The sequence below is a fragment of the Cyprinus carpio genome, chromosome A19 (assembly GCF_018340385.1).
Source record: "Cyprinus carpio isolate SPL01 chromosome A19, ASM1834038v1, whole genome shotgun sequence".
Lineage (NCBI taxonomy): Eukaryota > Metazoa > Chordata > Actinopteri > Cypriniformes > Cyprinidae > Cyprinus > Cyprinus carpio.
Genome location: NC_056590.1, coordinates 11,046,108 through 11,074,099, shown reverse-complemented (window position 1 = coordinate 11,074,099; position 27,992 = coordinate 11,046,108). Strand labels below are relative to the sequence as shown.

At 36.3% G+C, this 27,992-nt stretch overlaps 2 protein-coding genes and 1 long non-coding RNA gene across 12 annotated transcripts; 2 read left to right on the top strand and 1 right to left on the bottom strand.

Moving 5' to 3' along the window:
- The first annotated feature begins 173 nt into the window (after positions 1-173).
- LOC109072337 (tripartite motif-containing protein 46-like) lies at positions 174-10,558 on the top strand. 2 transcript variants are annotated; one of them, XM_042776395.1, is made up of 12 exons: positions 174-331; positions 2,205-2,460; positions 2,555-2,705; positions 3,227-3,425; positions 3,650-3,796; positions 5,395-5,490; positions 5,574-5,827; positions 5,933-6,054; positions 6,721-7,059; positions 7,968-8,197; positions 8,284-8,351; positions 9,031-10,558. In XM_042776395.1, exons 2-12 carry the CDS (start codon positions 2,211-2,213, stop codon positions 9,467-9,469), a joined length of 2,295 nt encoding a protein of 764 aa, XP_042632329.1. In that variant the 5' UTR covers positions 174-331; positions 2,205-2,210; the 3' UTR covers positions 9,470-10,558. The 2 variants fall into 2 exon arrangements, with proteins under 2 accessions (XP_042632329.1, XP_018944128.2); XM_019088583.2 differs by lacking the exon at positions 174-331 and adding an exon at positions 399-584.
- LOC122148806 lies at positions 8,068-24,807 on the bottom strand. The gene is made up of 3 exons (XR_006162623.1): positions 24,697-24,807; positions 23,771-23,868; positions 8,068-8,204 (listed from the first exon to the last, which is right to left on the bottom strand). It is a non-coding gene; the product is annotated as an uncharacterized LOC122148806 (long non-coding RNA).
- LOC109092286 (dolichol-phosphate mannosyltransferase subunit 3-like) lies at positions 22,164-26,376 on the top strand. Of its 9 annotated transcripts, none has more exons than XM_042776423.1 (2): positions 22,164-22,187; positions 24,665-26,376. In XM_042776423.1, the coding sequence occupies exon 2, from the start codon at positions 24,718-24,720 to the stop codon at positions 24,994-24,996; it is 279 nt and encodes a 92-aa protein (XP_042632357.1). In that variant the 5' UTR covers positions 22,164-22,187; positions 24,665-24,717; the 3' UTR covers positions 24,997-26,376. The 9 variants fall into 9 exon arrangements, 8 of the variants coding, with proteins under 8 accessions (XP_042632357.1, XP_042632356.1, XP_018961586.1 ...); XM_042776422.1 differs by lacking the exon at positions 22,164-22,187 and adding an exon at positions 23,863-24,009; XM_019106041.2 differs by lacking the exon at positions 22,164-22,187 and adding an exon at positions 23,873-24,009 and having other exon boundaries at positions 24,707-26,376.
- The last annotated feature ends 1,616 nt before the right edge of the window (positions 26,377-27,992 follow it).

Genomic DNA, 27,992 nt, shown 5'->3' with positions numbered 1-27,992 from the left:
GTAACATCTGCACAGGTTTACTTTTTAAAATGTTTTTGTTCTATAGTGATTGGATAAGACTGTCAGTTTGACTAATATACACTGTTAATCCAACAGCTCAGTGTGTGCATTAACCTGCAGCTTGCTGCTGATGAAGCGGACGTGCTGGTTACCACGGAAACGGGATGCGGGCAGGAGACCGAGAGCGTCGGTTTGAAAGCATCTCCAGCTGCGTGCGGATGTAGCGACATCCTACTAACCTACATTTCAACCTGTAAGAAGCAATGGCGCCCAACGGAATATTTCCTCATTGACATATAATTATCTACTGCGACGAAACGGAACATAAACGGTATGTTTTGCAAGAAAAAATAGAGAACGCATTTAATCCGCATCGTGCATGTGGCAGTGTGAAGCTTCTTCAGCATGTGGTGTTTTATTAATTTAATTTATTAAGCTGGCTGGAACCTGCAAGTAGGCTTTACATTCATTCCAATTAAAAGTGTGTATCTCGGTAAGTCGCAGTGGTTTGCGACAGCAGCGCTGTCATACGAAGTAAAGACAGCAGCCAGCATCCTGTAATGGCGCCCAGATTTCAGGTGAAGGTAAGGGCGCTGCCGAATACAGCACGAGCCGTGCTAACCGGTTATACGGTTACGTCTGTAGTTCAAACATCAGTCGCGTTTATTCTGAAGTAAAATCACGTTAAACTGTGGTTCTGCGAGATGGGGTGACGTATAGGGGCGGTTGACATTGCTGGATGACCGCGTGACGTTAAAGAAGCCCAAGAGTGTCTTTAAGATGCTGTAGGCCTTCCTAAAGCATGCGTTTTGATTTTTAGAGTAAGATTTAAATAGAGAATTCTTGTCTAACGAAGACATATAGGTTAGATTTTACAATTAGCCTACATTGCCATTGAATGGGACAGGCCAGTGGTTAACTGATAACTAGAATACTAATAATTATAACCAGCATGTTGTATTTGCATGGGAAATGGTTATAATATTAAATTAATTATAGAATTTCTTTGTCACAGTGGTTTCTAGAGGTCAAAGTTACTAAACTAATAAAAAAAAAATATTTGTGCATACTGTATGTTTTTGTGGAGATGCAAACTGTCCATGTATGTTTGAAAAAAAAAAAAAGGGGTGTCAGATTTATTTGTGGTGCTGTTGCTCAGCCAGTCTTCAAACAGTCACCATAAATATGTCTCTACCGTGCTAGTTTGATGGACAAGGTCACTGTGGCCTTTCCAGAGCTTCCAGTGTCACCCAGCTGTCTGCTTAAATCATGAACATCAGGTCACCATCCATTTTTAAAGAGCATTGCAGGCCAGTAGCAGTACACCAGAGACAGCTATTTATAAAGGTGTGCATGTCTCTCTCAGCAACCACGCAGCATAAAAATCTAGTCTCTTTTCTCTTTCTTTAAATCGGTGTGCAACAGAGACATCATAATTCTTCATAGAGCCCAAATGTTCTGTTCCAAATATGATTTAGGGAGCTAAATTTAGGGATTATCTGGCCATGGCATTCTCTGAATGTTCAGTTTGTAGTTCAACTGGTAGTGCTTGACGCTAGTAACGCTAAGACCAGGGGTTTAATCCCAGGGAATGCCATACTGATACAATGCAATGCATAGCTTATTTGCTTCAAATATGTAGCAAAATGTGTAAATTGTAATTTTAAAAAATGTTCTTATAAGGGTTTATGTGATTAACCCAACCCCACCCTTATCAAACATATTGATTTCTGAGTTTAGGGCCTGGAATAGCATTTCTGATTTTAGAGGTACATTCAGGGTGATGAGGGGTTAAGGATGTTGATCTGGGAACATGTGGTACTTAGATAAATTTTGTTGTGATTGTTACAGTATGATTTGTTCTGCACACATTATTTGTGTATTCAGGAAACATTTAAAAAAGTCTGATTAGATATCTGATCGCACCATTACAATGAAGTATATTTATGGACATTTAAAATTTTTTAAAAACAAATTTTTGATGCAGCCTTGGTTAGAATAAGAAATGGCTTTCAAAAACAAAACAAATCTTACTTTTGAACAGTAGTGTACGTACTTCATAATAGACTCATAATATAAATGTAGCCTATGCTGTGTTTTTATAATGGTGTTTAACTGTAGTCAATATTTGTAAGATCTTTCTTCTTCTGTTATCTTTTTCTCACTCATCCACTTTCTTTTTACCCTCCATTCATTTTTTCCAGTCCAATATGAAGAGTATGGAGCAGGAATTGCTGTGTCCTGTGTGCAAGGACATTGTGAAGCAGCCCATAGTACTTCCCTGCCTACACAGCGTGTGTCTCATGTGTGCCTCTGAGGTGCTGGTTCAGAGCGGGTATCCCCAGCCTGAGCTTCCCCCCGAGCCCAACTCGCCCGCTTCTACCCCTAACACGCGGTCCCCACGGCAGATGCGCAGACCCATGCCCAAGTCTGATCGCGTGGACCGCCTGTTGCGCTCAGGTGTGTACAGACAAGAAAAATAATGTCCCATCTTCAATGTCATATAAACAGGTTGATATATATTTCGTTTATCTCACTGTGTGTGTATGTTTAGGTTCTGGGACATATCCAGGCCGCAGGCGAAAGGAAGGCCCTCCACTTGTCATGCTTTTTCCTTGCGCCCCCTGCGGACGAGATGTGGAACTAGGTGAGAGAGGATTGGCTGATTGCATGAGGAACCTTACACTGGAGAGAATTGTAGAAAGGTAATAAATACACACATTCAAATACATTAAAATTATATATTTAAAATGAAATAATATAATATTTTCAGTATTTATACTTAAGTTATTTGATTAGTGACCTTGTGATCTTAAACAGACACTTAAATGCATGTTATTATATTTTTGTAATGAAATTTGAGCATTTATACTTATTTACTCATTTGATAAGTGATCTGGTAATATTAAGTAGAATATTTAATGCACAATAATATAATATAATATTTTGAGGAGATTTATACTTTACTTGTTTGATTAGTGACGTAGTAATCTTAAATAAAATCTTTAATACACAATTTAATATTATATTATATTTTATTATAATAAGCTTTCATGCTTATTTACTTATTTGATTAGTGACCTAGTAATCTTAGGTAGAATAGGTAGAATAACGAATACCCAATTTACCCAGCGTGGTACTATATCTACATGAATAAAACCACATACAGACAAATAAACAAACGCTTCACTGTAGGATCTTTCTCTTTCTCTCTTGCTTTCTGTAGGTACAGGCACACAGTGAGTCTGGGCAGTGTTGCTGTGATGTGTCAGTTCTGTAAACCCCCACAGGCCCTGGAGGCCACTAAAGGCTGTGCTGACTGCAGAGCCAGCTTCTGTAATGAATGCTTCAAACTCTACCACCCCTGGGGCACTCCACGTGCCCAGCACGAACATGTTCAGCCCACCCTCAACTTCAGGCCAAAGGTAAGCCGCTTCTCCTGGAGCGCCTAGGATTACTACACGATTACCTCTCACACCTTGAGGTCCAGGGTCTGATGAATTATTTAACATAAAACTGAATTCACAACCCCTTTTACTTCTATAATATGCTGTATTTCTGAGTGAAACTGAATATTCACAAAATGAATATGCAGATGCAACTTCATTTTATCAACAGAGCATCGTAAAGTTTTTTTCCGTCTCTCTAGGTGTTGACATGCCCAGAACATGATCAGGAGAGGCTGCAGTTTTACTGTAAGTCATGTCAGATGCTTCTTTGTTCACTCTGTAAACTGCGTAGAATCCATACGGGTCACAAGATTGCACCCGTCACCCAAGCCTACCAGACTCTTAAGGTATGTTTTCAATTCACCTCTATTTTAATGATGTACCTGGCATAAATTTAAGTTGCCATGGTTTTCTGTTTTAAAGAAATTGATTTGATACATTTTTAGAAGCTAATAAACAAATGTAGTTAAAAACTGCTGGGTTTTCTCTTTTTTTAAAGTGCCCCTATTATGCCATTTTGAATATTGCTTTTCATGCAGTGTGTAATGTAGCGTAAAGTTAAAAGTTGTAAAGCCGAAAGTGCACAATATATAAAGTTATTGTCTCCCAAAAGAAGCCTGTCAATCTTCCACAATGCCCGCCCACATACAACTCCTCAAACACTCAAACATTTCCACAAAGCAAACAACCTTTCTCATAAGATAAACACCCACTCCTACGCTGTAGTAAATTTGTTTTATTTTCACTTCCGAAATATGAGGGTGCAAAGAATCAGTTTTCCACTGTACCACAGCACTACAACCCCTATCTGTTTTTGTGTTCCCGTCATTTTACTGACGACTGCTTCTTTAATCTCGGGGAGTTTCACAGAACACTTGCTCTTGAAAGATGGCTCAGTACACAGTTTATTTGTACCAGCTGGCTCCACTGAATCACAACCTGTAAGTATGATAAATAATGGATGTTTATATTTTCTATCGAGCATTCAAAATACGGAACTATGGCAATGGGCGTATCGTTGATGACACGCGCTGTACAAGGTAGACCAATCACAACAGACTGGGCCATCTGACCAATCAGAGCAGAGTATGCTTAATCTTGGAACGGCTTTGAATGAATCGTTTGAGAATCGTTGGAAAATTAGGTGATAATAAATGCATATTTTGAGAATACAAAAGCGTTTTTTGACCTTGCATGCAAGTAAACCTATTGTAGGAGACTCCTAAAACAAAATTAGGAACCTTAAAAATGGCATAATAGTAGCACTTTAAAATATAACAACAGTGCCACTTAATAGCAGTGCTGTATCATATGCAGTTAATGTAATTGTGCGGGGTTTTAAAGCCTCTTTAAAAAAAATTCATCAAGGGGAAATGTCATGTGATCAGATGAGTTTATCCCTCACAAACATTATGCTGGTGTTCAGCGCTTTGTTTAGCGGTGATGTGTAAATCTATTCATCACATGTCTTAGATCTATGGTTTATGAACTCTTGAAAGCCAGGAAATCAGCAGTAAACACACACTCCATTATGGGTGATCCTTCTGTAGTGAAGCATTTTAACTCTGACAGGACAGGATTTTCTTTAGGATGACGGTATTTCCATGATTCAAAGGATATGAGGTCACTAAATGATCCATTGAGCAAAAATTACACTTCTCATTCACAATTATGTTTGAAAGCTTTTCAAAATCTGATCACAAATGGGCATTATTTCTACATTTTTAATACGGCTAAAAATGAATATTATAAAAATACAAATGCATCATATCACAACAATTTTCAATGCATGAATCAAACTCACTTTTCTGACATTTCTACTCGTAGAATTTATGCCAAACTATAATGAATAAGGCAACTACATTACTATTATTAATTTTCTCAATAAAGGTGCCTGCTTTAAAGTTAAAAATCTTTTACACTGTGAGTTGTTTTTAAACTCTAGGACAAGATCACCAAGGAGCTGAACTTCATCCTGTCCAATCAGGAAATGGTGATGACTCAGATCACACAACTGGAGAATGCAATCACTCAAACTGAGGTACGGCCACCTTTTCCATCTTTGTCACAAAAGCAAAGCAGGTGTTTGATGTGTTGAGCAGTTGTCTGTGTGCATGAATGCAGGTGAACAGTGTATCAGCCAAAGAGCAGCTCTCTCACTGCATGAAGGAGATAATGGCATTACTAACCGAGCGGCAGACAATGCTGGACCAGGCTTTGGAAAGCTCACGGCAGAGAAGGACAGAGGCTTTGGCCAATCAGGTGGCTGAAAAACGGAGCTTGCTGGAACACGCCGGCTTGATGGCATTCACTCAAGAGCTGCTCAAAGAAAATGACCCATCGAGCTTTGTGCACGCAGCCAGAATAACACACAACAGGTGGGACGGCTAACACACCTTAATATCTGCTGATAATACTGATGTCTGTTCTTAAAATCTGAAAACAGAAACAAAATCTGAAAAAATGACCTCTCTTTCTGGCAGATTGGCCCAATCTATTGAATCTGTGCAGCGGTTCTCTCTTTCTGCTGATCCTTCGTTCCGTCACTTCCAGCTTGATGTTTCCAGAGAGCTCAAACTCCTCACAGACCTGAACTTCATTCAGGGTAGGAAAATGAACAAAAGGAAGACTAACATTTTATAAAATACTGCTAAAAAAACTCATAATGTTTGTCTTAAATGTTTATTCATAATGTGAATTATGGTTATCATATCAGCACTACACTGATTTAAGACTGGAAATCCTTACTTACAAAATTACACAGTAAGGTGTATGTGTTTGATTCACTAAAAAACCCAGATTGCAAAACTTTTTCATTCTGGAATCAGTTTGTACATAATCTAATTTCAGTACATGTGTATGTATTGAATAAAACATATCTTAAGTATTTTAAACTTGCAGTTGTGTGCCATAGCATTTTTCATGAAGTAAAACAATTTTTGGGGGTTTGTTTGGAATGGGCATTGGTATTAATTTTATTTGTGCAGGTCTTAAAAAGGTTTTTAAATGTCTTAAATATGATTTTAAAATCTGCAGAATCCCTGCTGATATAATAATATTGTGTTATGAGAGATACACTAGTGTACAAAAATGCACAGAATTTCATGGAAAGCTCACAGAAAGTTATGACAATAAATAAACACATTGAAAAGTAACGTATCTGAAAAATAGGATATTATGGTGCAAACTGGATCTTACTTTACTTGCAAAAAGTAATCTAATTTGGAATGTCATGTAATCTAACCCCAACCGAAATGACCTATCCCATCAGCCCCCCTTGCTCCTGTGATTGACACCCAGCGAACCCTTGCCTATGACCAGCTCTTCTTGTGTTGGCGGTTGCCTCAAGACTCCACTCCTGCCTGGCATTACTCTGTGGAATTCCGGAGGCGAGGGGTGGTGCCAGGGGGCGGGGCAAGAGGGGGGATTCGTGGGGGATTGGCTGCTGCTCGTTGGGGCTGGCAGAGATTGGAGGAGGTGACCGGGACCTGTGCGGTGATTGACAGGCTGGAGATGGACAGTGTGTATGTGCTGAGGGTGAGAGGCTGCAACAAGGCTGGATTCGGTGAATACAGTGAGGAAGTATATTTACACACACCACCAGCTCCAGGTATGAAACACCTTCTGAAGATTTTTCAACACCAACATAATTCATTCCCAAATGATACTCATCTGCTCATCTATCTTCTATTCTCTTTATTTTTTTTTTCCTTTTTTATCCATTCCCATCTCCTTCTCTACAACCTTTGCTTTTTCCATGTTTTCCAGCTTTTGTGACAACAGCGCTATACAGCCACCTTTCCTGTTCCCTTTCTACAGCCCTTAAAACTCTTTGTTATTATCTTTTTTCTTTTTTATATTTCCCTCATCATTTGATTATTTGAGCCATTTATTCTTTAAACCACCAGTGTTTATTTTCCACACAAAACTCTCAATGTAGTGAAGTATTTTGATCTGATGTGAATGTTGACCCATTCGCTTTGTAAATGTGGCCACAAGCAAATGCTCCATAATGTTTATTAATAACATTAAACGGAGGCCCGTGTTACAAATAATAATACAAGATTTGCAAAATCCAACCAGAAGGCAGATGTTCATGACAAAACGCTAACATTAGCTTCTGCTATGAATGAAAACAAGACATGAATCAGATTTTTAAGATGAAGTAAATTCATTTTTGATGTGAATAGGCCTTAACTCTGAAATACTGATGAGGAAATACACCTTTTCTTCTCTGCCTGTCTGCTGAAATGCAAATCTTCCTCCTTTGTGCAGTCATGATTTCACCCTGCTATTCCCAGAGTGCATTTCTTTGTCTTCTTTCCTTGTTTACAGTTTTCCTGAATGCTGTATTTATGCCTTGTCCTCCTTTTGCATACCTATTCTCCCTTTCCACCCACTTTTACTTCCCTCCATTTGGTGTCTTAATTCTGTGTCCCTCTTTCCCCTCTTCTTCTATCCTCCTCAAAATTCCTCCTGTATTCCCTTGCTGTTGTCTTCCTCCCGCCTCCCTGATAGTCTTGAATTTTTACCTGGACTCTCGTTGGGGTCTGCACGCGGACAGACTGGTGCTGAGTAAGGAGCAGCGGTGTGCCCGCAGTGTGCCTGGTCTCTCCCTGCTGCAGGCCGCTGATCGGGCCCTTACTTCCTGTCACCTGACCGCGGATCTGCTTGTGGGTGACGTGGCCATAACACAGGGTCGGCACTATTGGGCATGCTCAGTGGAGCCTGGCTCATATCTGGTCAAGGCAAGTTCTGTAAATAAGACAAATATATTATATCTCCTTCTGTATCACTTTTTAGCTCATTTTTTGTCTTTGGCTCTGTTCTACAGGTTGGAGTGGGCTTGGAGTCCAAACTTCAGGAGTGGTTTCATCTGCCTCAAGATATGGCTAGTCCAAGGTAAGAAAAAAAATCTCAAATGAACGGGAAGAACATAAATGAACCACAAAAATGAGAATAGTAGATATGTTAATGTTATTGTTAAGGTATGATACCTAATACTTCCAATTTTGCTTTTATTATGACCAAAACTATTGAATTTATGATTTTAAACTATTAAAATCTATTTGAAAAACTGTATAGGTTTTTCACAGCGATGCCATAAAAGATCCATTGCAGTTCCCCAAAGAACCTTTCATGAAACTGAATTTTCCCTAGTGTTAAAACATAAAAAAAAAACTCAACTTTTTCCACTATAAAGAACCTTTGGTGTAATGGAAAGGTTCCATGGATGTTAAAGGTTCTTCATGGAACCATCAGTTCCAATAAAGAACCTTTATTTTTAAGATTGTGGAAAACCTGTAGCTCAGAGTTGGGCGGTCGCTATTACATGTCACGTATTCAAGTCAGAACCATAACACGGCACTAGTCTAAACAAAACAAAAAAATTATATTGTGAACAATAAACCCAGATAACTACATTCAAATTAAAAATTATGAAAAACATCATCATTAGCCTGATAGAGTTTGGACTCCTTGCCACTCCAACTGAAAGGCAAACAGCATATTCAATGAAAAAAAAAGGATGGTTCTTAATTTCCATTTTTCATGTATTGAATCCATCTTCTCTGTCTGATAGATATGATCCAGATAGCGGCCATGACAGTGGAGCTGAGGATTCATCAGATTCTCCTCCCCCTTTCTCTTTTCTCACAATGGGCATGGGTAAGATCTACCTGCCCTCCTCTGCCAACTCCCATCATGCCAATGCCAATTACCGAGAGTCTGGTTTCACTAATGGCAACGGGCCTTCATCGCCAGCTGGCGTCACGTATCCGCTGCCTCCGAGACTAGGAGTGTGTCTGGACTTTGAGAAGGGGCGTGTCACATTTTACGATGCCCACTCACTCCGCCCACTATGGGAGGGGCCTGTGGACTGCTCTGCCCCCGTGTGCCCTGCTTTCTGTTTCATTGGAGGTGGAGCTCTACAGCTACAGGAGCTGGTCGCCAATCGTAATGCAAATCAGACCCCTGTGAGACGAGTCACAATTCAATCACGTGTTACAAAACTGAACTGAACTCTGATTGATTATCATTTTTATAATTCGATTTTAGAGATGGATGTTTTTAATTGCACCCAAGATAAAACTTATGCTTATTTTTCTTTTTGTTTTGAGAGGCCTTTATTGCTGCACTGCTTGCTGAATTACTGATGAATTATTAATTTGCTGATCCCACCTATATACTGTACCCAAGAAAACTATTTAAAATGCATATTCACCTATATATATACACACACACACAATATATGAAAAATATATAATTCCCAGCTTATAATCGGTGACCTCTCTGCTCCAGTGTAGGAAATGTGCCTCAGAGTTTTTTTAATAGTAGATTCCACCCACACTGCGTACACTGTAGTGATATTATATACCTTGTATTAAAGTATCTTTTGCTTATTAATCTCCAAACAGAGCAGAAATTCCAGACTGTTACACAAGGCCTCATTTTATAACCCACAAAACTGTTGTAAACATCTGCTCTTTTAACCTCTAGCCATGTGCTTTCAGGACAGATCTGTCAAACTCTTTCAGCTGTCAACTGGAGCATTTACAATGATATTTACTCAACATACGTCTAATGCCAGACCAAGTGCTTCTCGCTGCTGTTTCTGCCTTAGATGGTTAAGAAGAATTTTGATTTGTTGAAATATGTGGCTTCTAGAGTGCAGTCGGTATATAAAAGGATTTTTTCTGAATATTTTATTAGGGCACACTCACCTTATAGCTTACACAAATTGTTGTTTTGAATTCCCATATACTTTTGGACAATTGGAAAATATTTAAAGCTAAATTATTTAAGTGAAGCTTCTTAAAAATGAAAATATTCAATGCGGTAGATTGGAAGTGCTCTGCTTTACTCAGTATTTATGCGATAGAAAGTGTATGTGTGTGTGATGCACTAACCCCACCATTATAAGTCACCTTACACAAATTCATACTGAAGCTTGTAGAGAATATTTTTGACGAGTTTGACTCGTGCTTGATTTCAGTCCAGCGTAAAGCTGTGCTTCCCTGGAATGGCTTTAGAGTGTAGTCTGAATCTTGCTGGAGAGAATGGTGGCTTTTGCCTGCTGGTAATAATTCTAATAAATCATTCTCTGAAAATTCTAGTCTTAATATCATTTATAGATTATATTCAGAACAAATGTTGTATTACTGTTTTCTATCAGTAGGGGGCAGCAGTTTATTCAAACATGAGTGCTGGTACTCTTGCAAGGTGGATTAGACTTGAGCTACTTCAAATAACTCCATTTAGCTTACTATTTGGCTATAAAAGGAATTCAGGTCACATATGAAAACAAGTTAAAGTATGCTGTGAATATGCATTGGTGTATGGCACTTTTATTTAATTTTTAATCAAGCAGATAATGTGCAACTGTAGAAAACAATGCCCCTTAAATATAGGGAGATCTGGTGATGTATGACCCCCCACTTAAGGCTTGAACCCCCAAAGAAGTTCACAGACAAAGATTTAGAGTTCTTAAAAAGTATTCCTTCTATTTACATACAAAAAGCCTATATACATATTTCAACAGCTTTTCCCAATGCATTTTGATAAGCACAAAAGCTTAGACTTTGTGCCAAATTTATACGCTTGTAAACAGAAATCTTCACGATCACTGTATGCTGGATTTTACATCAACAAAACTTGAGTACTGCCATTATTAATCATATTTTATAGATTTATATATCACAACTATATCACAAAAACAACAAACTGTGTTTTATGTAAATTGCCTTTTTTTGAGAGCTAACTGCTTCTGCTAATTTCAGAAGTCTGAAATTTGTCACTCTCATTTACTATTTCACATTTAGTGACTGGTAAATAGTGCACTATAGAGAAATATAGAGTAATTTCAGGCACAGTGAGAGACTTGTGGACATGTATGATAGTGATGTCACCTAATTTCTAATTGGTTAAACATTTAAGCTTTTTTAAATGAAAAATGCTTTTATTATAAAATAAATATTTAAACAGTTTCTAAATTATGAATTTTTATTTAACATACGATATGTGCACCCTATTTTCATTTCAGTTTTATATTGGTTACAGTTCAAATGAACCAAACAAGCCAAATAAGTTTTGATACTATGCAGATAGGCATGTCTGTATATGCTTCTTTAGAAAACTTCTTATATGACAATCCACATATGCCTTTAATTGCTGCCATATTGGTAAGAAACCAGAAAGTCGAGTAGTTAGGTATGTTTCAGCTTAGACAGACCCTTTGAGAGCTGATGAGCCAAAGGAGGCCATTTTTTTCCTCTCATGGAAATGTAAAGTTTCAGAAATGTAAAGTTTTAAAAGCACAGGCTTAAGTTTCTGGTGACAGAAATCCAAGACTACGTCGCCTCTCTCTCTCTCTCTCTCTCTCTCTCTCTCTCTCTCTCTCTCTCTCTCTCTCTCTCTCTCACACACACACACACACACTCACACACACCTTCTCGCCCTCTCTGAAATCATTGCTCTAGGGAGTGTGATGGTCCAATAAGAGCCGTGGGTGATATTTCTTAAAGATTGTGTGTCATAGGTTGATTTTCTCTGTCTTTCATCTCTCCTTTCATCTAAACGACAGATCCATCCTGTCTCCTCCATCATTCTCTCCCATTTTCCACGATTCATTGCCAACAAAGTTTTGCACGCTTTATCTTCATATTGATCTCTTTCTTTCTTTCTTTTTCCTCCCCCTCTCCATCATCCATTTTGCTTTTGGCGATTCTCTGCCCGGGGAGAAGGAAAACTAAGCAGCAGATTGGGTTTTGACTGACTGAAGGTATGTAGCCACAACACCACATGAAGCTGCAGCCTCTAATCCGTACCAGGAAGTCTTATGCACAGTCAGGGGGAAATAGTCAGGGGGGGAATTTTTAAATACCTCAGAAGCTTTGCAGCTGCTTAACCTTCTGTGATTTGCGTTTAATAAGACCAGTCATTTCCCAAAGCCCCACAGACTAAAATATCCATAAAGCGTCCATCCGTAGTCTCGGTGGCTTGTCGTATAGCTGGGCCTGTTGATCCATTTTGTTACGAGCTTAGACCTATACCAGCTGTTGTAGGTCTACCCTGGTTGTTGCCATCTGCGTCAAGCCTTTAGCTGACTAGACTAGAAGGGAGGGCTAGCTGGTGGTAATACTCCGTTATTGTAGGGTAAAGACTTTCAACAGACCACTGCATGCTCATATTTTGATTTTGTTCACCGCAATGTCTATTCAATTGTAGGATTGAGTTTCATGGAGTTTGCAGATGTATCTAAAAATGCTTCGTACAAAATAGTCATATCAAAGAGCTGTCAAACTTTTCACTTTTCAAGAAATCGCAAGGATCTAAACTGCTGGATATATTTGGTTGATTCTATAAGCAAATAGGGCTTGTTTAACTGGGAAAATATAAATCTCAGTAACTATAAAGGTTGAAGTCAAAGTCATATGTTTTTATATTGAAATGGTTTTGTATATTGTTTTTTTAAACACCTATAGTTCAAAACTCTACTAAAACTACTGGGGCATGTTGTCAGAAAATCGCAATGCATGTTAAATAACATGCATCTTTTATCCTCGGGCAAAAATGTCATTTTTGTAGCAAAGACTTTAAGGTTTTTGTCCACACAGAAACTGACTTGTGAAAACTAGCCCTGGCTGTATTTAAAACCATGTATGCTATATACAAAATAGCTTTATTAAAGAGTTGTGGTACTTTTTGCTTTTTAATAAAAAAGTAAGGGGATTCTAAATCTTAGTAACTATGAAGTTTTAAGTCAAAAGTTCAATTAGATTTTTTTTTTTTTTAATCTTTGAACTATCTTGCTTTAAAACTACTGGGGCATGTTGTCACAAAATCTTTCTTTACTGGGAAATAATGCCGAGAATCTTCCAATAATTTTTTGTAGCCAAGACTTGTTCTCTATACAGAAATTTAATATTTAGAAATATTCACTTAAGTAAAATGTGACAACTTCCCCTGATTTTCCCAACTGAAAACCTTTCCTGCAGCACACTTTTCAACACCACATTCCCTTTAACAGGAAATCTGGATGTTTTCATCTTTTAAAGCCTCTAGCAACAAACATATGCCGTTTTGGCACAATAACTACTGGAAGGAATGCATTAGAAAAGTGCATTACTATTAACTTCAGCAAGATCCTCATCCTACATGAAACGCAAAGCAGGGTGATCAAAATCACCCCGTTTCATTACATGTTAAGAAGATTTGAGAGGTAAAGCTGTCGCCTGACTCCCTTCCCCCTCTGTATAGATGAACGTTACACTAATACTCTCCTGTGTCCATATGGACCCTCTCGTGTGCCGGACAGCAGCACTGGTGTGGAGGGATCGGCCACGTTTAACAGTTTCAACTCTTCACCCTCCCCTCACAGCAGTCCCATCTGTCCTGCTATTAGTAAATCCCCACAGATAAATAGAAGCTTTTGAGGATCATTGCCTAGGCAGGTTTTCCGCAGTCTGAGCAAGACTAAGTGTGTCTGACCTCGATAGATACTTGTACCACATTTTGTGTTTGGCCTGACTATGTGCTAATGTAATCCGCCCCGCTCCATCCTCTGCAAAACCATTTCATTTTACACTAATATTAGAATAACAGCTGAGCAACTAATTGCTGCTGAATTATCCAGACAGCACATCATATGAAACTCATTTTCAAAGAGCACCTGTTTGGTTCTGCATCGTAAGTGACCCATGGTTTATCATCAATGTTAGATCATATAATATGAAGTGTCGCGCTTTCCAGGTGTTCTGTCCTCTGAATAAGTCATTTTAGACATCTGAAAATGAGTTATGGAAGTCGGGATACAGCATGAATGTTAATAACAAGCTGCAGGTTCTAACGTAAGCTTAATGTGAAGCATTAATCAATGATTTTAAGAGTCCTGGCCTGGGTGAGATTGTTTTTCTTTGTGTAAAAATAAGTTACCATAAGCACATTTAACAGTTTTATATTCATCAGTTGAAAGAATTTGGCTATAAATTGCATTGTAATTATGAAGGTTTCCTTAAAGTTCACCAAAAAATGAAAGTTTGGTGAAAGTTTACTCACCCTCAGACCATCCAAGATGAGGTTTATCAGAACAGATTTGGATAAATTTAGCATTCCATCACTTGCTCGCCAATGGATCATCTGCAGTGAATGGGTGCCGTCAGAATGAAAGTCAAAACAGCTGATAGAAACAATAACACACAAGTAATCAACATGACTTCAGTCCATGAAATTTAATTCATAGTATCACTTCTTCCAGTGAAATAGTCCATCCCCTGTTGTCCTCTCATATCAAAATCCACCAACAAATTTGTATAAAACTTACATTTTTCACTTTTAAATGGTGCTTGATCTGTGCATATTTCTCTCCTGATTTAGATGAGATGACTTATGCAAAGCAATATTATGCATAGAGGACTTGTATTTTAGTTGGAAGCAACGGTTTGAAGTTAAAAATGATGGATTTGTTTATTACAAACAGCTTTTCATTTCACAAGATGTTGAATGTGAATATCACAACAATGAATCAGGGTTTATAAATTGTTTATCGTTGTGAAGCGCAGTCCAGCATTGGAATGCTGATCAAATTTACTAGTGAGAATAGCAAACATTCTCTGCAAACAAAACCAGATTTAATGGGAATATGTGATTCTTGCTTTCAGTTCTGCCAGCCACCCTTCTGATGGGCCGTCTAAGGTAGACTCTGGCAAAAGCAAGTTTTTACATCATCTCAAATATACAGTATAATGCATCCCTACGGAACATGTCCAGCATCTGTTCAGTATTTCCATTTTGTCTTGGATCACATCTGGAAGCATCAAGTTTTGAAGTTATGTTTTAGCTCCGCATCTGTTTTATTTTTAGCTTGGTTCCCTAATAAACCTTCATGAGTTATACAGCACTGAATTAAAGAACTGAATGTTAACCTATTCACAAAAATACATTGAGAGAGACCTGCTGAGGCAGATACATTAGTCTAAAGACATTATATCATATTTACCTGTATTTTATGTGTTTTGTTGGACATTCATTTCATAGAGTGTTAAACATGGCAGATTGTAGTTGCTGATGGAATAAAGGTGTAACCGTAGACAGACGTCTAATGTGAGCCCATAACTCACTGCGAGCAGGTTAATGCTGTTCCCATGGTGTAAAATAAATGGAATCGTTCACTGGTGTTCAAAACTGCATAGGAACTGATTTTATAAGAATGTGATAGGAAATGTGTGTTTGTGTATTTATTTTTTTTTTTTATATATATATATATATTATATATATTTAACACATTTAATATAAAAAATATATAATTTATGTAAATATGTATGTTATATATTAAAAATATAGTTTATATTAATTATAATATAACATTTATTAATAAAATAAATATTAAAAAATACATACATTATTGATAAAAGAAATCTAAATAATTAATTTATTTATTATTTATAATTATTTCATTTATAATTATTTTTGTGCTATACAAGTAGTAAGAATTTAAATAAATATATTATCTAGGCAAATGGGTCAGTGTGAATCATTCTGGAGTGACAGTTATTATTATTATTTTTTAAATGTTCTACTTCTCTTATTGTGAATTTTAGCATTATTCTGAACACAAAAATTCCAGATCCCATGAAAAGCGAAAAGGCGAGGGGAGACATTGTCAACTGGGGGTTTGCAGGGAAAACACATGTTTTTTAGCGTGCGGCTTCAAAAACAGCTGTGCATACATCACTATAATGAATGGTCACTAAGAGACAGAATGAATCAGAGACAGAAAGACCAAAAGAGATGTGACAAAAAGAGATAAACATGTAAACAGTGAGGACAGAGTGTCATATGGGCGTATGGGGGGAGACTGGTCCAGGAGAGAAGATAGAAATGACAGAGAATGAGACAGATAAACATCAGCAGAGAGACTGAAAGCAGATGGAGACAGGGATAAGATGAAGCTGGAGAGGTCAGAACAGTTGACCTTTATATAGGAGAGAAAATAAGAGAGAGAGAGAAAATAGTGATGGTATCTGTTTCACAGTCAACACATGCTTCGTTTCTCCTCCTTGACACTCCTGTAGGGTTAAAGGCCAAAGGTTGACAGATGCAAGAAGGAGGGAAGTAGAGAAGCATAGAAAGTCAATACAATTCTAGGGTCAAACATCTACAGGGTGAACTAAGGAAATAAAGAAATATATATATATGCTTGAACTATAAACAATCAATCATCGTTTATTTCTATAAACACATTTTAATATGACAGAGAATGTATACTTCAACTCCACTGACCTTTTTCATCTTTCATACAATAAGACACACAGACGCTTTTGTCCTGAAGGGATGAACAGCTAGTTTAAACTCACACTCATTACTGTTTACAAAGACTGGTTATGGCCTCTCTGCTAAATACGCAACATGACATTAAATGTTTTATATCATTTTGCCATAATTAATGCTTGCCTTATTTACTGTTTGTTTTTAATCAGTTTATCAGAGGGCATTTCAGTGACCACCACGGTTCAACACTGGGTCACAGCACCAAAACAAACACTGAACGCAACTGTCAACCAATCGGATCCCATCATGACAGTAAGTCTGTCTCTCAGCAGATTTTAAAAAGGTGTTCTTTGTGCCAGTTTTCTTCTGGTCTCAAAGTCAAGCGTTGGTGAACTCCTTTGGAGCTCACAATGGTCTGTCCTACATTAGCTCATTAAAACTGATGTCTGTTGCAGTCCTGTGCACAAACTGATGCTAGAAATAACGGTCCACCCAGCATGTGCCAATTATCTATGATGTCAATAGCTGTATTTAAAAGGGCATGAAAAGGAGGCCAGGCTAAATGGGGTTTTTGTACACTGTATGTTGATGCATCCTGTCACTTTGGGTTTGGTAACGGGAGCAAGCTAACTGTAAATGTAGTTGCGTCCTAATGTGTTCGACTCCTGGCTGTGAATTAGGGCTGGGCGATATGGCTATATCTTTGTTTTTTTCTGCATTTTGCTATTTGGATGAAAAAAAAAATCTGTATTAATTAAAAAAAAAAAGTTATTTTACATCCTGCCCAATGTTATATTACATACAATGTTAATATTAAAAGCTATTAAAACAAATATAGTGAAGGTAACCATGTAGGCTTTGCTATATAATAGCCCGCACAAATAGGGTTAAAATCACATTACATTCTAACACTGAAACATTACAATCTAAAAACAAATATAATGCTTAAGGCAGAAGTTAAATTCACTAAACAATGACAATAGTCTAATTTTACAGCAGCAGCTCACTCTGTGTCCTCGTATCAAACTATTGTAGGACCATATCGATATAAACGGTATTGCTTCATACCATACTGATAGTAAAAAATATTGATATACCGCCCAGCCCTACTGTAAATATACTCTTAGGTCAAATGTGCTAAAAGCCTGCTAAAGATTTATAGACTTTTAAATGGCTTGACTTAATTTACAGGCCAAATATAAAAATATTAAATGTAATAATAATAATAATAATAATACATTATAAATTATATAATATTAATTTTAATATTTAGAATATTTCAGAATATAGTAGTATAAAACTACAGTAGTGTATAATGTAGTGTATAAAACTAAATGTGTGATATGAAAATGATGAAATGTTAAAATATGAAAATTTAACTTAATAATAATAGTTTTCATTGTTATAATTTCAGATTTATATAAATAGTGTTTTATATTACATTTATAATATTCATAATATTTTTCATATACTTATGTTTATTTATAAAAATGATGAAATTTGTAAAAATATTATGAACATTAAATTTAATAATAACAATAAACAACTGTATTCACTGTTATAATTATATATATATATATATATATATATATAGAGAGAGAGAGAGAGAGAGAGAGAGAGATAGTTTTTTTTGTATTATATTTTTTAATATTCATAATATTTTCATATAAAAAACATATTTATGTATAAAAAATGATGACATTTGTAGAAAAAGATGAAAATTAAATGTAATAAACAATTGTATTGTTATAATTAAATATTCATATAGTTGTTTTGTATGACATTTTTAATATTCATATTTTCATATACTTGTGTAAAAAAATAAGAAAATTAAATGTAATAATAATAAACAATTGTATTTTTATAATTAAACATTTTTATATAATTTTTAGATTACATTTGTAATATTTTTTATATATTTTTTACATTTTAATTTTAATTTAATTTTAATTTTGTTTTCATTTATACTTTATTTTTAATTTATTTAATTTTCAATATTTATTTTATTTATACTTTTATTTATATAAAAATAAAAGTATAAATAAAATAAATACTGAAAATTAAATACATTTAAAATAAAGTATAAATGAAAACGTGAAACAATAATTGTTGTTTTTTAATGGCCAAATGCTTCCCAACACATTGAAATTTTAGACTAGCATATTTTTCTGAATAGTTTATGGTCAAAGATTTTTCTTTTCATTCCTTTTCACTTCTGTTGAACATATTTTCCTAATTTTTCCATTTTAATGTCACTTTCTGGGATGGCGAGAGCTCATGCCAATCAAAACAAGGGGATGGGCCAGAATTGTCCTTGCTAAAGTAAACATGACAGTGTCTAGTTTATTGTTTTATAAGAGCAGGCTTCATAACCCTGGACCACACAGACATGGCATGAGTTTTGAGAGGGAACAGAGACCTGGCATGAAACTCACACAGAGCCGCTAAGTAATGAAATCAGATGATTGGCCTAGCATCTGAGAATGAGATGTTCCTTTTAAAAGGAACGGTACAAGCCCCGAGCGTTTCCTGTCCCAATGTATGTCATATAGGAAGGCTGTAGTTTTATTTGTTCTGCGTGAAATGACCAGACGAAAAGAGCTCTCAATAGACATGCTGTCATATTGAGTTATATTCAATAACAATAAAATACTGCTCTCTGGGGCATTTTACATGCTCAATTGACATTCTGGGACTCCTAGAGAGATCAAGTATGCAAACATAGGCTTTCATAGACGTGTTTGTAAGTGCAGAATGACGCAGATTTGAAACATTTGTGACTTCAAAGAGTTTCTACTAGAGCTCTTCAGTGCTTTAAATACACAAAAGAGTTTCATACTGTCTATCTGACTGGTTCAAGTACACCAGTTTTTAAACTTTAGCAGTATGACTTAAGCTCATGTAGCACTTATGCAGTGACAATAGTTAACAATATAGTACACAGTATGCAAAGTCATTGATTTTCAGTAAGCTACTAAACTGTAGTTCGATACCAAACCTATAGCTGTCATATCCCTGGATGTGAGCCAGGTTTAAAGTTTCAGTGTCAATGTAATTTCAAACAGAGGTTAAGAGATATTGTCCATTCTTAGAGCACTGCAACTTTAATATGTCAAATTTAATATGTCATCTGAGAGTTAGATACAGATGTATGGTATGCATACTCTTAGTACAAAATGCCATTATACTGTTGCTAACACAGTGATTGACCTCAGTTTCACCTAAAACAAACAATAAGAACAACGAAAGTCCATGAATGCAGTATTTATCTCAGTATGAAACAATGCACTGTGAGGCTTCTTATATACAACATTTGCACCAAACATTTATATATGTTTATAGTTTATCAATTCAATGTCATCTCAGTTCAAAACATAAACTGAAGCATTACAAGAACTTCAACTACTTTTAATTCGGTGTAATTTAATTAGGGGGAAAAGCTGCTGTAGTTATATATTTATTTATTTATTTTACCAGCAGCAGGGGTTCTTTGGGTTTGAAAATCTCTTCACCAAAACATGCAGTTTTTCTCAAAACTGTTCTACTCTTAGAAATTGAACACAGCTCGGTAAAATGAAGCCTTCATAAAAGGGGTTTTTAAATAGCTCAAAGAGCAGGAAAAATTTTTTTGCCGAGAAATGAATTATTTATGTACAGATGTTGATGGTAAGTCAGTTGTAAAGTAGAACTGAATAGTATTTCCTGTTTTTTTTGTTTTTTTTAATCCAACATTTTCTGGTCTTACGATCCATCCAAAAAATCTAGTAAAAACAGTAATATTGAGATTTTTTTTTTTTTTTTTTTTTTTTTTTTTTTTTTTTTACAATTTGCACTAACCATTTTCTATTTGAATACATTTTAGAATGTAGTTTATTCCTGTGATTACTCTTGAGTGTCACATGATGCTTCAGAAATCATTCTAATATGCTAATTTGCTGCTCGAGGAACATTTTTAATTATTGTCACTGTTGAAAAAAATATCTTTTGCAATATTGTCTTTACTGTCACTTTTGATTAAATTAATGCATCCTTACTGAATAAAATTATATATATATATATAAGGATGAAAAACTTCATAATATGGGAGATGTTTTGCTTATGATGTAGAAATATTGTAATTGTCCAGAAACAGATGCATGGTGGGATTCTAAAATAGACCACAGGACTGCTGACATTGGGATTGAGAAAGCACATTCCTGTTTCCATATGTCTTTCTCCAAAACCTTTTTCTCTCTCTCCTTTCTCCACCCAAGAAACAAACAAAAACATGTACACTTACAACAAGAACACAAAAAACCCCCTTACACATACCATAAAACATCTTACTACTTTGTGTTTAGGCACATGATGTCAGGTTAGAATTTATGCTGTTTATATTTCCCCCATACTGTGAATATTTATGAGTCCAGCTGTCCCTTGCTCAGTTGTCTTCATTAATGAAGCGTTTGACTTGTATGAAATACTATCAAAAAAATGTCTTAAAACCCACTGCATAGGAGATCAAAGCTCTGACCGAAAACACACTTCTAAGACATCTTGAACGTCCATGTCAGGATTTGGCCAGGACTGAGCCTAACTGAGGAATGGTTTTCATACTGAAGACAAGAATAATGGGACCGTTCCTCCAACATACACAGATACTGGAAAATGACGGTAGATCCAGCCAGGTCGACTCTGAACAGTGTAGATACATTCCATCAAAATCACATCTGTGTAGTGTACATATGTTAGATCATTTAAAGCACGAGCATGTGATTTCTCGAGTCTTTGTTAGTCTATGGGATTTTTTTTCTTCACACATTTAATAATGCGCCGGGTAAAAACATTAAGCACAATTGCTTAGAAAAGCACACCTCTCTACAACTAGCCGCACAATCTGTGGGATCACTCATGCAGCACAAATGGTGTGCAACAAACTAGACACAGAAGTTTAAAGTCAACATGAAATCAAAATGGGCCTTATTTACTTTCTTAATGCATGTTCCTAGTCTTCTTGTAAATGATTCATCAGTGAATGTTATTGCAAAGAAAAATAAATCACATTGACTTGAATTCTTAGGGTTTGGGTGTGTTCAAATATCTAATCCTATGTATAATACACCTGCTCCTTTGATGCATTTCCATTGCCTTTTGATAGATAATGTAATTCCTTCATGCAATTTGTACAACAAAATATAATGTCACTGTATGAACTCACTCTTTGTGTGTGTGTGTGTGTGTGTGTGCGTGTGTGTGTGTGTGTGTGTGAAAAAAAGAGTAGACTGAGACTGAGATCTCAGGCACAGGAAACAGAGGGTTCCTGTTTTTTTGAGCCAGGCACTATTGTCTCCCTCCCTCCCTTTCTCTCTCTCTCTCTCATAAACACACTTATCTGCAATTGTTCCCTTTAAATCATATTTTGTCTGCCACATGCTAGAGGCTCGCACTGGAGCCATGGATTGTCCACAATGCAGTCTTAAACCCCGAATAAAGGTAAATTTTCTGCTGTTTTTTTTTTTTTTTTTTTTTTTTACTTTCTATTCATTAAAGAATCTTGAAACACAAAATATTAAGCACCACAACTGTTTACAACAGTTGATAATAATAAGAAAAGTTTCTTGAGCACCAAATCAGCATATTAGAATGATTTCTGAAGGATTGAAACTGAAGACTGGAATAATGATGCTATAAATTCAATCATTTAATATATTCAGATAGAAAACAGTTATTTTAAATTGTGATAATATTTTATAATATTATAATTTCTCTGTATTAAATATATGGAACCTTGGTGAACATAAGAGTTTTCTTTCAAACATATAAAAAATACCATGTATATATGTATTTGCTACTTTTTCTTTTAACAGTTTTTTTTTCCAATTATGGATGTCCTTGGCTTGGATACCCTCAAAATTTCTCTGTCCAGTTTAGTGCGCATATGGGGATAATTATGGACCCAAAGTGTCGTTAAGTAAACCTACTCAAACACACACAGACACACACTCAGACTCAGAGTGCAGATCTCTTCTCGCTGGGTGGTGGCAGGGGACCAGGGTTTAAGCATGTAAGCTATTTAAGCATCTGGATTTAATGCACCATTAAGGTCAATGGCTGACCAGTCTGCACCTGTAGCGCTCCTCACCAAACGCAGCAGCCCCTCCTCTCATTCAGCTGCCAGTGATCACTATTTCTCCACTTTCTCGCTGTCATTTCACCAAAGCAGCATCCACATTCTGAAAGCAACGTTCCCAGTTGGAAACAACAACAACAACAACAAAGTTTTATAGCCTGTCGCCACTGCAGAATGTGTCCCTGCCCCAAGCCTGACCTTCATCTTCTCATCTGATTCTTTAAGTTCTCTGCGCTGTTCTCCTCACACCCTCGCTCCCTCCACCCCCCCTCCGTCTCAGTGCAGCCTGTTCTGTTGTGTCTGCCAACTGCTCTCTGCTGGATCACAGGTTTCCTGAGCTGGAGAGCCGGGGACTGGCAGTATCAAACACTGTGAACGGCCAACTTGCTTTTTTTCCCCACTGCGCTTCGTGTACGTTCTGCTCACTGAACACATACTCCTACGCAAATGCCAAGCAGCAAAGAACCACAGATTATGACAAGAATCACAGCCATACTGTCCTGATATAGACAGACAGACAGACAGATAGACAGACAGATAGACAGATAGATAGATAGATAGATAGATAGATAGATAGACAGATAGATAGTTGAGTGGATTACATACATCTGGGCAGAACTACAAATAGATGTATTTGATACAAATAGATGTATTTTGCATGATTTTCTTCTACATTATTTCCATTTGTATGGTCATTTATGCTCTTGAATATTTGGTAGTAATAGTCTTAATGAAATGAAGGTAGTGCTGAACAAAACAGTCATCTAAAAAGCTGCCAAACCTCCACACAAATGCCCTACTTTGCTACATTTCTTCTTTACAACCACTTGCAGTCTTGAAAGAGACACTCGCTGACAAGTGTAAACATCACTAAGAATAACCTCGCGTTTGCTGAGAGGGTGATGTTTTCAGGAGCCTCGGTGCTGTCTGTGAGTGATGTTTATACCTTTTTGGCTGGTGAGGAGGTGTGATGGGTCATGGACTCGCTTCTGTTCTCTGCGCTGAATGGGCGGATGTCACCCGCGGCACCCACAAGACACTGAACTGCGCCAAAAGCGCCAGACACAGACAGACAAAAACAGCTTCAGACTGATACCGAGCAGGCGTTTCATTTCCTGCATTACAGATAAACGACTGATGTTATAATTAACAAACAAACAAATCTTGAAACTGTCTTTATAATAGGTAAGACGAATTTAGACTTATTGTCTTATAGACTTTTTGTAGTACATGACTCTGAAGACTTACACTGCATGTTCCATGATGCTTCTCGGCATTTCGCGTCATCAAAGTGCGTTTTTATTCCGAAAGTGGTGAGCTGGCTTTTGAGTAGCGAGTGAGAGAGTGTATTTCTATATTATCCGTGCATTTTTATTGTGCGTATGTAGTATTTAGGAGCTGATTATTGTTGGTAAGATAAAATATTGCCTCCGTTTAGCGCTGGTTGTCAGATTTCATTGTAAACACCTGTAATCATTAGCATTCGTGCTAACTTAGCTGTTCAATAAGAGTGAGGATCACTGCGAATTTTAAACAACAGCTGTGTATTGACGATTATTTTTCTGTAATATTTATAATTTCTTTATCATCCGGTGTCGCATGTCTCAAGCACTAGCTGTAAAAATTGTGATTGTCGCTTTTAATTGAATTAATTTCATTAAATTGTTTCTTGATAATGTGATTTTATGTATATATATATATATATTAGTTTCATATAGTGTTCTATACATGACCACTTTGAAATAAATGAAGTTTTACAGTGTGTGTGTGTCACCTACAATACAGCATAATACGTGAAACAGAACTGTCTAACCTCATAGAAACATATTTATCCTCACAGGTGGATTCTTCAATTATAATTTTGCCCTTCACCTTTGCACAGTCTTCAGCACAATGACCAAGCTCCTGGAGTGGCTTCTTGGTGCGTCACTGATCGGCATGGCATGGGGACTCGTTACCTTTGACCTCCTTGATTTGCAGTTGCCTCCTCAGTATAGAGAGCTGGTGTGGCCAATGCCTGTTTATCTGCTGGTGGTGTTTGGGTGTTATTCACTGGCAACTGTTGGCTACCGTGTGGCCACATTTAATGACTGTGAGGACGCAGCCAAAGAGTTGCAAGCACAAATAAAAGAAGCCAAAGAGGACTTGAAGAAGAAGGGACTGAAGATGTGAGAATAACATCTTACTGTTTCTCACATGCATCAACCTTTTTTTTTTTCTCTTTTTTTTTTCTTCATAATACAAATGCAAACATAGTCAAATTGTTTTTGTCTACTTTGTGATGTCTGTACTATATGCTCAAAGCTGTCCCAACTTGGTTCAAGTCTTTTCTTCAACATGAGGTAAATAATAGTTTGCAATAAGTAAACAGCTGCACACCTGTGAATGATCTATTTCCAGCATTATGACGGTCTTATTTAAAACATTACAGTCAGGCACATGCACGTATTGTCAATGTAGAGCGGTGCTATTTCTGTACAACCTCCAGAGTGTGTATTTGCATTGGCCGGGGAATGAATATGTCTTTTTTTGAACCAGTTGTTTTTAGCAGAGTCAGAATTCTGAGTCAGACTTAGAAACAAACCCACAATGTAGATTTGTGCTTGCACAAGGACAGCGTTTCAGTACATCAAAATATGTGGAACAGAATTTTGTTTTAAAATATAAACTATTGGGACTGTGCTAAGACTCACAAACTTGTCCTTATTTTTTTTTTTAAACCCTAAATTAGGGTTCTAAGCAATTTTTTGGTATCCAAATAGTTTAAAGCACTTCTTAACAGAAGGGCTTTTAAAATTAAAAATAAATTTTTTGTTTGATATTGACAGCTGTCTGGGGATTATTTTATGACACAAAAATCTCTTTTTTACTTTACTGTAGGTTACTGAAAGTCTTAAGAGGTAGCATAATGTCTACCTGTCTAATGTCTCTCTCTCTCTCTCTCTCTCTCTCTCTCTCTCTCTCTCTCTCTCTCTCTATATATATATATATACATATATATAATGTGTGTGCATATTACACGTTACAAATGTTGTATTTTTGGACCAGTTTTAAAGTTTTATTAGATTTTTGTTCCTGAAATCCACCCTTCTGCTGGGATCATTATAATCCAGATTATTTTTATTTTTATTTTTTTGGACCAAAGGTATCCCAGTCTTACTAAAGAGTTTTGAACAACACAAACTGATGATTTGATCCAGATCAAAACCAAGATTGGATTTTGTGATCTAATCTGATTTCAGAATCTTTTTTTCTTTTGAACAACCCATTTTCAAGATTTGATTCAATAGCTGAAATCCGATCAGATTACTTTTGAACAACTTGCCCCCGGGGTTAAACACCATCATGTGAAAAGCCATCATGTGTGTTGAAAAAGACTATTTTTATTGTTTACCATTTCTTTGTTTCCTCAGACATGAGGAAAATTAATGTTTGATACAAAATACAGAGTGATTAATTCTCTGTTGTTTAATTCTTGCTCTGCTGTACTCTGCCTTAGATTCTGATCTAAAAAAAAAAAAATGAACTTCTGTGCACATAAATTCTGAAATGTGATCCACGTCCATGTGTTGGCTCTTAAAACACTAATCCCCAAGCCACTGAGTGCACACGGGTGTTGTATATAGTGTTGAATTAATCTGGTGTTTTTGGCAAGCAAAGCTCATTCGTTTTAACTTTAATTTTTTTAGGCCCCCTTCACCTGTGAACAGGCCTCTACCTGTCTGCAGAACAAGAAAAAAGTAGGTTTTTGATAAGTTTGCAGTTTTCTTCTACGACTGCTGATTGGCTCGTGTTCAAATCTCTGATGTCACCCCCTGCAGCCTCTTACAAGCTGTTGTTACTTAAGGCCTGTTTTTTTACAAACCCATATTAGAGAACAGCATCAGCATTTTCTCTGCTGAAACCACAGAACGATTAACACCACATTTATGGTTTGAGATGCAGTTTAAACAGCTGAGAAACTAAGCAAATGATTTCTATTGCAGAGTTTTGAATATAAAAATCTGTGCCTGAGCTAAGAAAGATTAAATGATCTGGTTCAATGACCCATTATTGAGAAGAAAGAGAGAAAAATGCAGGTTTTGCTTTCAGTTCCAAGGTAATTTTCTGGTCCTGATCAATAAATGTCTCTGAAATGTAGGCATTGTAAGCCTGTGCATGTTTAAAGCAAACGAGTGAAAAACAAACACACGTTCACTTTTGTGTTTCATTGTGGAATAAAAATACGGATTTAGTACCACATGAGGTATTTATAAATTTATAAAGTTCAACAGCTATTAGATGCTAGTAAACTTAGTGATAGTTATTTTGATTGTTGGTTTACAAAGATTGATTATCACTGAATGCAACATTTTGTACAACGTGACTTAAAAACAAGCACATATATCACCGCTGACCTGTTTCAACTGCCTTCAGGGGTTAGAGACGCCACATTTTGCGAAATATAAGACAGGTCATGCTGCTGTTGTACGTCAAGAGACCTTTATGCCCCATACTTCACATTTGTCTGTTATGCAACATGATATTTCTTCTGGTCTGTTATTGTTGGGAGAATGAACTGTATGTGCCTCATTTTGATTGAATACATGGTTCTAATTCAAACCAACAGTGACCCAAAAACTGATCTGGACACTTAAGAAGAGAAATGTATGAATGTTGCTGTATTTGATCATAAAATGGTGTTAAATTTAACAAAATATTTAAAAAAAATAATAATAATACACATAACTAATAAATATAAATTAATAAAAAATGTTAGCCTATATATATAAAATAAAAAGTAAATTTAGTTAATTTTTTTAGTATAGTATAGTATATTGTTAGTATATTTTATTTACCTAAAACATTTTATTTAATATTTTCTCAGATACAGTGTTTAAGTATTTAGGCTCTGAGAAACAAAGCAATGTCTGAACAGCTATTTGGCTATCAGTTAACACTTTCCAGTAGCATGTACAGCCAAAGTTATGTCAGGCAAAAAGGAAATCTGTGAATTATTACATTTTGATTACAAAGATTACAAAGACAAACATTATTTTCCCTTTGGAATAACATGCACTGATGAATCATACACAATAAAACCAGGAATGTGTATCAATAATGTAAATAGCATCAATATTGATTCCATGTTGATTTGAAATGATATTCAGTAAAACTTCAAGCACACC

What these genes read in the sequence shown, in the direction of transcription:
- LOC109092286 (XM_042776421.1), top strand. Translation starts at nt 24,085, where the DNA reads ATGATGCTTCTCGGCATTTCGCGTCATCAAA. An exon ending in CGGCATTTCGCGTCATCAAA is followed by an intron (nt 24,116 to 24,664) that starts GTGCGTTTTTAT and finishes TTATCCTCACAG; the next exon opens with GTGGATTCTTCAATTATAAT.
- LOC109072337 (XM_019088583.2), top strand. Translation starts at nt 561, where the DNA reads ATGGCGCCCAGATTTCAGGTGAAG. An exon ending in GGACCGCCTGTTGCGCTCAG is followed by an intron (nt 2,461 to 2,554) that starts GTGTGTACAGAC and finishes GTGTATGTTTAG; the next exon opens with GTTCTGGGACATATCCAGGC. An exon ending in AAGCCTACCAGACTCTTAAG is followed by an intron (nt 3,797 to 5,394) that starts GTATGTTTTCAA and finishes TTTAAACTCTAG; the next exon opens with GACAAGATCACCAAGGAGCT.